The 10337-nt window shown below is 38.5% G+C and overlaps 1 protein-coding gene across 1 annotated transcript; it reads right to left on the bottom strand.

The window, feature by feature from the left end:
• Positions 1–2598: 2598 nt before the first annotated feature.
• Positions 2599–8585, bottom strand: LOC148868418 (double-stranded RNA-binding protein 2-like). The gene is made up of 3 exons (XM_088971369.1): positions 7839–8585; positions 4607–4826; positions 2599–3728 (listed from the first exon to the last, which is right to left on the bottom strand). Exons 1-3 carry the CDS (start codon positions 8082–8084, stop codon positions 2905–2907), a joined length of 1290 nt encoding a protein of 429 aa, XP_088827495.1. The 5' UTR covers positions 8085–8585; the 3' UTR covers positions 2599–2904.
• Positions 8586–10337: the final 1752 nt, after the last annotated feature.

Raw genomic sequence — 10337 nt, 5'->3', positions numbered from 1 at the left:
AATTTGAGAATAAGCACTTATTGGAAAAGTCTAAAACTTAGACTTATTTTGAAGTGCTTATTTAATAAGTTCATTTCCTTTCTGGCCTATCTTGCCCTGTCACATCATTTTGAAATAAGCGCTTTTTCCCCAAACACTCATGATGATCAGTTGATCACTTATTTTTCAAATAGGCACTCCTAAACTTGGCCATAATGCAAACAAGTATTAAGGCTACAAAGGTCATGGTTTTCAAAATCGGACCGAATCGGACGGTCGAATTGGAAAATCCAGGAACCGGTTAGGTGATCAATTAGGTGACTGGTTCCGTTTTCCCTAAAAACCGGATTTCCCCCTCAGCGAACCGCTGAACCGGGCGTTAACCGTTTAAATTGTTTGAACAGTTTTGACCATTTTTTAATTTTTTATTTTCTTGTTAATATGACCATGTTTCTTGGTTTCTTCACCCCAGAATAGACCTGTTCATGGGTCGGGCTCAGGCTGGGCTTTGACTTTTTATTAACAGAAAAATGTTAGGCTCGAGCCCAAGCCCGGCCCGACCAATGGGCCTACAACTTGGGCTTGAGCCAGGCCCTAATAAAAAGCCCGAAGCCCGACCTAATAAAAGAAATTTGAAAATTTTCCTATTCAAATAGATACTATCTATTTTAATTTAGATATTTTTCCCCTATTTAAATGAACAATGGGCCTACAAATGAATCAACAACCTTCTCAAATCAAAAAAATTATTCAAATGGACATCACATAGGGTTTTTACTTAGGTTTAACTATAGGTCGGGCTCGGGCCGGGCTATTTTGGCAAAGCCTGAACCTGGCTCAAATTTTATGCAGGCCGGGCTTTTTGGCACGAGGTTAAGCCCACGGGCCAAAAAACCTGTTCAAGACCATTCGGGGGTCGGGCCGGGCCACCCGGCCAGGTCTACCCCAGAACCACAAATTGGGAAATTAAGAAAAGCAAGAGAAAAACAACAGATGTTGACTTTAATCAACAACATGGTGACAGCAATAGAACTGTTGAACCATCTAATCCGGTCAATGGTCTACGTGTTGGACACCAATTCTCTTTTATGAGTTAGAGTTCAGTAGAACGAACTTTTTATTTTAACCATTTCCATTATTTTGATAACAAAAGCTTTCATTTGCCACACTCATTTTTCTACAAAATTCTACATTTATATGTATTTTTGTTCATTTCTATCTTTGTTATTATTTTATTTGACATCACAGATTGGGCAGTCCATAGATTGACCCAAATGGTTGAATGACTCACCCACCCTCAAATGGAAAAGCAGTTCTGTTATGGATTGGGGTTTAAAGCACAATGGCTTAGATTGGAAAGATTACAAATACAAATATGTAGAGCGCAAAATCTTGTATTTTGTATGTATTTGCACTGTACATATTTATATTTGTATTCTTTTTAAACTGACCCTATAGTCTAGCTAGCGCTGTACAGATTGGGCAGTCCATAGATTGACCCAAATGGTTGAATGACTCACTCACCCTCAAATGGAAAAGCAGTTCTGTTATGGATTGGGGTTTAAAGCACAATGGCTTAGTTTGGAAATATTACAAATACAAATATGTAGAGCGCAAAATCTTGTATTTTGTATGTATTTGCACTGTACATATTTATATTTGTATTCTTTTTAAACTAATATTTATCTACCTCTTCTGCTCCAAAGATAGTCTAGCTAGCTCTGTATAACATTCATCAGACGCACAAAAACAGACAGATTGCGCTACATCAATAATAATAATAAGTGCAAATCAAGGAAAAATTGTCACTTTAGTTCGATGATGCATAACAATGGAAAAATTGAAGAGGTTTTTTGTCAAACTTTATTTTATCTACAGAATGTAAATCACCAAGTTTGGATTCATTAAAAACTTTCAGTGGTCTTAACTGCTTCGAGACCTATAAAGGTCCAAGAACTCTTTACAGTTCATGATGGGCGGAGTGCGAGAATTATATAAAGGCAGAGAGGTCCCTCCTTTTACGCACATTTTGGAATAGAAAAATTCCCCAAACCTTCTATCAGACTACACAACAACATCACCCAATATTGCATGGGCTCACGGTTCAGAAGGGAAATTTTATAAAATTGTCATGTAACCAACCATAATAGTTGGAATAGTGTTGAGTTGAGTTTGAGTTTTGAACATGAGAAAGACATAGATGCCTAGTGGGTGAAAAGATTGCATGTTTACTTGGGTGTTCAGAGAGAATTTTTGAGAGGGTCGAGACAGAAGCCGATTGGCATTAGGTTTTTGAGTTTCCAACGAAGTGCATCACCTGTTTTGTGACTTTAGAATATATGGATTTTATGCACTCTATAAAAGTATAAAGGCACCCCCCATCCCCAACCCTTTTTGACTTTTTCTGCACCGTAGTCTGTGCGTAGCTAAGAGTCGTGGGACAAGGAAAGACATTTAAAATATCAACCATCGAAACCACCATGCCTACTACCAAGTACCACCTAATCATTTCCCTTCTCCATTACCGTCTCCGGACACAGAAACTCCTCAATTCAACCTGCACCACGCATCGACAGACATACATCTAACAAAATATATAAACTCCAACCCAACAAATCCTTTTGCGCAAACTGTACATTTCTTATATTGTTGTTCTGCAAGATATTCAAAAGTTCTCCAGAATCCTAAAGCATTTTTAATTTTTCAAGTTTATAACGTTCTCACTTGTGACCAGTTACCATACATCCAAAACCTTCCCTTTAAATTGTGCTAACGCAACCCAGACAATGTAGGTCGTGCAGAAGACCAGAAAAGGGGGGAAGAAAGGGACTCTCATATAAAATATGGAAACAGAATCTAAAAATCAGTACAAAATTGAAAATAGTCATTAGTTTTTTGGTGGATTGAAATCCTCTCCTACCAGGATCAGATTTTAAGCTGTTTTAGTCCCTCCACTGCCTCCGATTCCTGTAGGTCATTCCCTGTTGTGCTGGCAGTTTCCTCAACCTTAGCTGGTGATGGCCTTGTTGCAGGGGGTGATACCATGAAAACTGGTCGCTCTTCTGCCTGTTTCCGAACAGGTGGAGCAGCAAATACTGGGACAGCTTGTCTGATTCGAACAGGTGGCGCAACGTGTATAGGTGGTCCAATCACTGAAGAAGGCCTGGCTGAAGTGGCAGACGGTGGTGGAAGTGGGGGAGCAGAGAAGACCGGAACGGCAGTCCTTATTGTCACTGGCGGTGCAATCCCATGGTATGGTGGCCTGAAATGCCGGAATGGAATGTAAGGTGCTGCTCCTGCTGCAGGGAATTTCTGGGGGCGGACCATGTGGCTTTCAGGTGGAGCAAGTGGGGATGGTGGGGTGCTGTCATTTGCTGCTGTGGATATAGGTCTACTTTGTGGGGCTGAAGTTGGTGTAATGCTGTCTATGGATACAAGTCTGCTCTGTGGTGCTGATGATGGTGGATTACCGTCGTTTGCTGCTATGGATACAGGTCTGCTCCGTGGCGCTGATTTTGGACGGATTAAGGGAAGAATTTTTGATGTGGTAATAGGGGGTGGCTGTGGACTTGATGGTCTTGGGTTTTGCAATGGGAATTTCTTTAGAAACATGGATGGAGTATCAGCTGAGTTTCCCATTGCCATCTTTTCCTTCAGACGGTAATTCAGAAGTGCCCGCGCTATGGTAATCTGTTCCAGTTCATCATTATTCTCCGACACCGATGATGAGCTGAAAGACTCCTGTGTCACTGATCGATGAAAAAGTGAGTTGGTTATTGCAAGAGGAATCCAAGAAGCCACCTTAGTCCACGATAAATAGAAGTGAAAAAATCAATAAAATTAAACAAAGCAGCTAGAAGTCATTTCCCAGCATTGAACAGAATCAATTTTAGAAATTCAAATAAGGAAACAAAAAAAGGAAAAAAAAAAGATTTATGTGCCATGGTTTTAAATCAATACAAATGAAATACATTCCTACGTTGCCACTTGCCACAGAGCACCATTTTAATGGAGTAACAGCACTTTCCTTGTGTAGCATGGATTTCTACCATACAGCACCATATAAACCTATATTGCCTTGTTTGAGCAGAGAGACAGATTTCCACACTCAAGTAGTGGTAAAGGTACTCATAAAAAAAGGGGCACATCTCCTAATCTGCAGGGGTTTGACTTATAGAACTATATGATTTGGTATAAGGAATGTTCATTCAGTCAAGACAACTCAAACTACAATCATTTAATTATATTACTTGCCATTCTATTGGTAAAAGTATTTGTGTTTTTAAGGAAAGAGGACCTACTTCTCCAAGCAAGGGACAATACCTATGTACTCTAATATCATTGGTCAAAGTTTTATAACAGAATGTACAACCAATCGATCATTATCCAATGCTGCTCCTGGAAATGTGGATGGTCTTGGGAGGAGTAGACCAGTTATGGAACTAACAGCCAGCATTTTTAGCATGAAGTGGCAGCTTTCATACTCAAACCAACATTCTCACACTTGTCAGATTGAAATTTTACCACAGCACCAAGCAATGGCCCCACCATGGAATTTGTCAATCACTCATTGATGTCCTATTTAGATAGATTATCAGGACCTATAGCCATTTGGAGAGGGACTCACATTTTTTCAGAGACAACCATGCTGCCATGGCTGCATTCTTCTCAGCCTGTTTCTTGTTTTTAGCCGGTTCCCCTGTGAATGTGATTCCAGCAAGCTCTACAGTGCCAGTAAAGACAGGTAGATGCCCAAGACCTGAACGGAAAGTTGTATATAGAGGCAATGCTGCTCCAACTCTCTGTGCTATCTCCTGCAAGAGGTTCTTGTAGACGCCTGTTTCATCCTGTACATCAAAGAGATCAGTTCAAAAAAAAGGAGATACTCCTAACAAACGCCAGTTAAAGGAATGTTGTTGCATCTACCTTGGCAACTCACTTTTTGTTGGGTGAAAATCAAAGTTAAGAAAACAATGATTTGGATGAAAATGAACTCCCAAAAAGACTATTTCATAAAATATTGATTTCTTTCTATTAATTGAACATAATATGAGTAGGGAAACCATTTCCATTGTTTGCAGTAAATACAGGCAGATGTTAGAGAATGCCAATGATTGACCAGAAAGCAAGGGATCGGAGGCATGAGGCAGAAAGCTTCAATTTGAGGTTTTGTGAATCACAAATCCAGATGAGAGAACTCACCTTTTCACCTAGGAAACAACTTGGAAAACAGTCTGATGGTTTGGAAAAAGAAGGTTTTTTTTCCAAGAAAGAGCAGCAATTGAGGAAGTGGATTTATTGTTTTTCAACTTTTTGAAATTTAATTTATTGTACTTATTGGATTTACTGTATTTTTGTTATAAATTTATTTTTAGTAATTACATATTTTCATTACAATTTATCGATTAATATTTATTAGAAATTAAACTATTAATTTAGCTGAAATTAATTATTGTTATTTAAAAAGTAGTATATAAAATATAAATAATTATTAATTATTTAAAAAGATAAAATATAAAAAAATTTGTCTACTCTTATGTGTTTCTATTGTTTCACTTTTGCTTAACAAAGCCTATGCATCATTCAGTCATTGCTAGTTCAATTCCTAAAATTTGGATTTGTGTCCAATCCAATAGTGCCAACACGAGTAAACTTATATTTAAATGCAAGTAACTTCAATACTGAAATAAAGTATCAATGGAAATACCATCTAAAATATGGATATTTTAACAACTAAATAGAGCTACTTGGCTGTTTCAGTACCAAATGCAGTATCTCCTAGAGATTTAACTTGTTTCAGAAGCAGGTCCATCCAACTGATCGCAAATAGAAGTGAGATAGTTACCAACCTAAATGTTCTATATAGAGTTGGGTACCTTAAGACATGGACTTGGACGCAACATGCACAAAATTTAAATTTTGTGCAGGGACAAATACATCTGGATTTGTTGGGATATCGGGACACATCTAGTTGAGCTACCCCATCATCAGGCTAATGTGCAACTAATGACTACTTATAGATAATTCAGATTCACTGGAAGCGTTATTAGAAAATATGATAAAGAAAATCCGGTAATACAAACTGAAGGGTAAAAGCAATAAAAAATTCAAAACAAAACTTAAAGCTGATTGAAGTAGGTAAAAAGCTTGAATTGCTGGAGTGGATGGTACAGACAAAATGTGTCTTCACCAATCTATCAAATCTAATATGTAAATTGCATCCATCAAAAGTTCAAAACCAAAGATGAACCTACTTTGTTATTGACAGCTTTAACGTCACTTACGGCTTGTAATCAGAGAATGGATAGGACTTATGGGTACTGTGGTCAATCCAAGTGGTGGTCACTATCAACAAAGCGGGTAGCTGGGGGCTAAAACAGTCTATGGTAGACCATGCCACCACACTTTGTTGCCTGGTACAACACAGCTCCTTCCTCCACAAGTTTTTTTTAACATATAAAGGTGCAATCTAGAGTCTCAATAGATGGCTTCTTATCAATACGTCCCACCTAAATGATACACAAGACCAGAAACCAATATGATCAGGGTTAATATACTTTCATCGCATCCACTTTGATGGCAGAAAATAGTTTATTTAAAAACCTAAAATTTACTTAAAAAGGGATTTGTTGATTAGATCGACCCGTTTTGATTTTTGGTCCAGGCTATCAAGAGGTGGTCCTCATCCCGTGGTGCGTCCCGAGTCCAGACCCAGAACATAGGAGATAATATGTGGCTAAGAATAGATGCTTTTTCGGTTTGAGAAATTGGACTCTCTATAATACAATTGCATGTCCTTATCATTGAATAACCGCCCATTGGAGTTTTCTCCTTTGGAGAAGAATTATAATGTTCAAATTCTTTGGCCAACGTAAAGAACCTTATAAAGTATAAACGTTACAAGATGGCGTAAGCCCTAGAAATCAATAAAGTGAATCACTAAAAAAAAAATCATTAAGCAGACCCAATCCTGATTCAGCGGTGATCCCATCTCTCTGTCTAAAAGTAAGATCTAAGTAACGGCCTGATTTTCTGGACCGGGTCGAAATACTAAATGACGAAAACACCCCTCTGTTTTTGAACTAACTACAGAAACACCACTTACACGCTATAGCCAACTGCGAGAAACTTTCCAAAATTTCAGGTGGTATTTCCTAAAATTTTCTGACGGACGCCTCTAGGAAATCGCACCGGTCTAGTCCCGGTCAATCTTGTCAATTCAATGTCAATCAGATGACCCAATCTAGTCTCGGTGCCTCCAGAGAACGGCACGTCGGCACCGGATTCCACAAATTCCCTGCATTAGTCAACGAAAACAACGATGCGGGGTAGTGCGCTCGATAACAATGCGTACCTAAAAGGCGCATGTTAGCTGGTCGCTGATCAATGCCCGGTAAAATCTCGGCGACTTTCATACCAGTGATCGGCTACGCTTACGCGTAATCGCGTAGTATAGAATGTGTCCACACAGTGACTCCCGGATGGTGCACATTAGCCGGTAGATGCGAGAAAGGACTAGCCAAATATTCGAGAGCAACTCCCTGCTTGCCCAAGTGCTCAACTGCTCACGATATCTGATCATCGCCGGAAAAGCCGTCTAGGGCTTCAATAGTAAACCCCTCTGTACTACTATGCTCCGTTGGTACTTGATAGAGGCATTTGCTTTTGTGAAAAACTGGGGAAAAGAAACCCTTTTTTTGCCCCTATTCTTTTCCCCCCTAGTCAATCCATCGTTCCATGCACATTGCGAAAGATGAAAGAAGCTAATCGAACATGAGATGGAAGAATTGACAAGCAAATAGCAACCTAACACAGCTACGACGGAAACCTAACAAGTAACGGTAACCAATAGAACTTACCAGGATCCTCGCTGCCAGCGAATGCGACGGTCCCCTGCTCGAAAGAGAATTAAGCGCAATCTCCGCTGCAGAATGCTCCGCTTGCCTCAACGTCGTGCAATAGTTAGGGCTCTCAAAGATCTCACCATTAAAGTTGACAGTTGCCTTGAATCTGGGCGCGTGATCGGGACCTTCCCTAATACACGTATACGACGGAAGGTTAAAGCAGCTTCTCTGCGCCAGCTCTTGCAGCTGGTTCTTATACATCTCTTACCCTTGCTGTTTCACTCCTATCTCTTTCGTATTTCTCAAAGCCGTGATTGATCAACGGAAACAAGTCGGAAAGCCCTTTCAGTCTCGACAGAGGATTGCTCAGCTCGAAATGCGGGGGGAATAAGGGCCTTTGGACGGATCATCGATGGAGTATATTTTCCGGCCGGATCGGAGGTTTTTAGGGTTTTTGGTTTTGCAGGAGAGAAGATAGAGAAGAGGCGATCTGAGCAGACAAAGAAAAACAAGAGTTTTATTGCAAAGAGCACTTACTCAAATAAAGCCGTTTGCGAGAAAGTTCTCTACCGTGGATTCTGAGTGTGAAGGATGAGATCTCATGGGAGGCAATGATACAATGCAACATACTACCAACGCTCAACTATATTATCTAATGTCAATGGATCCCATCTAACATCAGGCCCCAATCTTGAATTATTGAATTAAATCAGTCGGTTAAGATTTCTTGTGCAAAGGACTTCATTTCTGCAAGAATTCTTTGAAACATTGCTCAAAGGAATGACGTCTTTTTAAGTTTCGCTAATATCTAATTATTTGTTAGTTAAGATAAATATTTTATTTTCATCATCGTTGCAATGAGTCAACTGAACGTTTTAGCTGCATGGATGCGATCTCTTCGTAGTTTTTCCCTTTTCCGTTCCGTTGGTTATTTTCCATCCAAGTTCTTATTCTGAAATCTGAATCTCAGAGACTCTGATGTAAGTTCTGAAAGTAATTAATAATTAAACTGGTTTATTAGCTAACTTAATATTAAACGCTAACGGCGGAGTAGCTTGGGGAGTTGGATTTCCGTTTTCGACATCGATTAAAGGCAATTATGACGGTGACCTCAAATATTCTCAACGATGACCGTAATTCTTCAAATCTACAGAGTTTACATTCTGTGAACCCACGGGGAAGCGTGAACCCACTAATACGCGTTGAACACGTTATCAATAATGACTTATCAGACAACTTAACTGAAATTAATGGAATTATCTTTTTTAACGGCTGTTTCATTGGTTGGATCAGGTACTAAAAGACAAAAAATAAGAAATTCATATTCAAATGAACAACGAAAATCCCCTTCCCTCTCTTATCTAAACCTTAGCCAGATCAGATCATCGATGATGTATAAGGCAACCGGCATCTAATAATGTTATTTCAGTGAAAAACGAACTCTTTTCATTTTCTTCTTCTCAACAGCACCATTAAATAGATGCAGAGCAGCAGCTGCAGATCTCCCTCCTCTTCAATCTCTTGCTCTTTCACTCTCTCATATCAATTTTCTCTATTTCATTCTCTCTCTTTCTCTATCATTATTTTTCTATTTCTTTCTTTCTTTCTCTTTCCGCCATCCCCTGTTTCCTCCAACGACATTATCACTGCTGCAACTTCAACGACGGATCTCCTTGTCCACAGTCATGCCCTCCACTGTTGATCATTGGGTTAGATGGGCCCTGGTTCTTCCTACAGCTTCTTCTTTTCCTATAAATTGAGCTCTTATAATAATAATTATTATGATTTTTCTTTTGCTTTTTATGATTCTAAAACCAGAGGTACCTTACCTCTAGGGGTGAGCACTATTCAGTTAAAACTAAAAAATTGAACCAAAAATTTTGATTTTGGTTTATTTAGTTTGTTTTTTAAAGTTTTTGAGAATATTATTATATGTAATATATAATATAATATGTAACATATAGTATATAATATGCAACATAAAATATATAATATAATAAAATTTGATTTTATAATATATAATATATATTATATGTTATAATATATATAATAAAGTATATATTATTAAAATTCGATTTTAACCAAAATAACCAAAAATTGAATCGAAAATTTCGATTTTTCTATAATTCAGTTTCGTTTTGGTTTTAATTTTTTTAATTTGATTTTTAAAAAAATTGTTTATTCAATTCAATTTTTAACTGAATAAACTGAATGTTCACCCTTACCTACCTCCTTCCTCTCTCAAACAACTGAAGCTTCAAATCGGAAGGAGCCTCTACTCTAAAACGACTAAAGCTTCAAATCAGCACCATTAGTCTCCTAATCAAATGAATGTTGCTGTTCTGTTCCCGCTGGCCACTGGACACGACAGTTTACCAAATGAATGTTGCTGCCGCTGGTCAATTGTTTGTTTTTTGCCGGAATAACTTCGTGAAACATCGGCGATGGTCTTGTTAGAAGATTTTTGTGGGTTTTTTTGTCTTTTAATGCCTGGTCCAACCAATGAAACGGCCG

The sequence above is a fragment of the Nelumbo lutea genome, chromosome 2 (genome assembly GCF_056320005.1).
Source record: "Nelumbo lutea isolate HS-2025 chromosome 2, American lotus-T2T, whole genome shotgun sequence".
NCBI lineage: Eukaryota > Viridiplantae > Streptophyta > Magnoliopsida > Proteales > Nelumbonaceae > Nelumbo > Nelumbo lutea.
The sequence above is the reverse complement of the archived record's forward strand: the minus strand, read 5'-3'. Positions and strand labels throughout refer to the sequence as shown.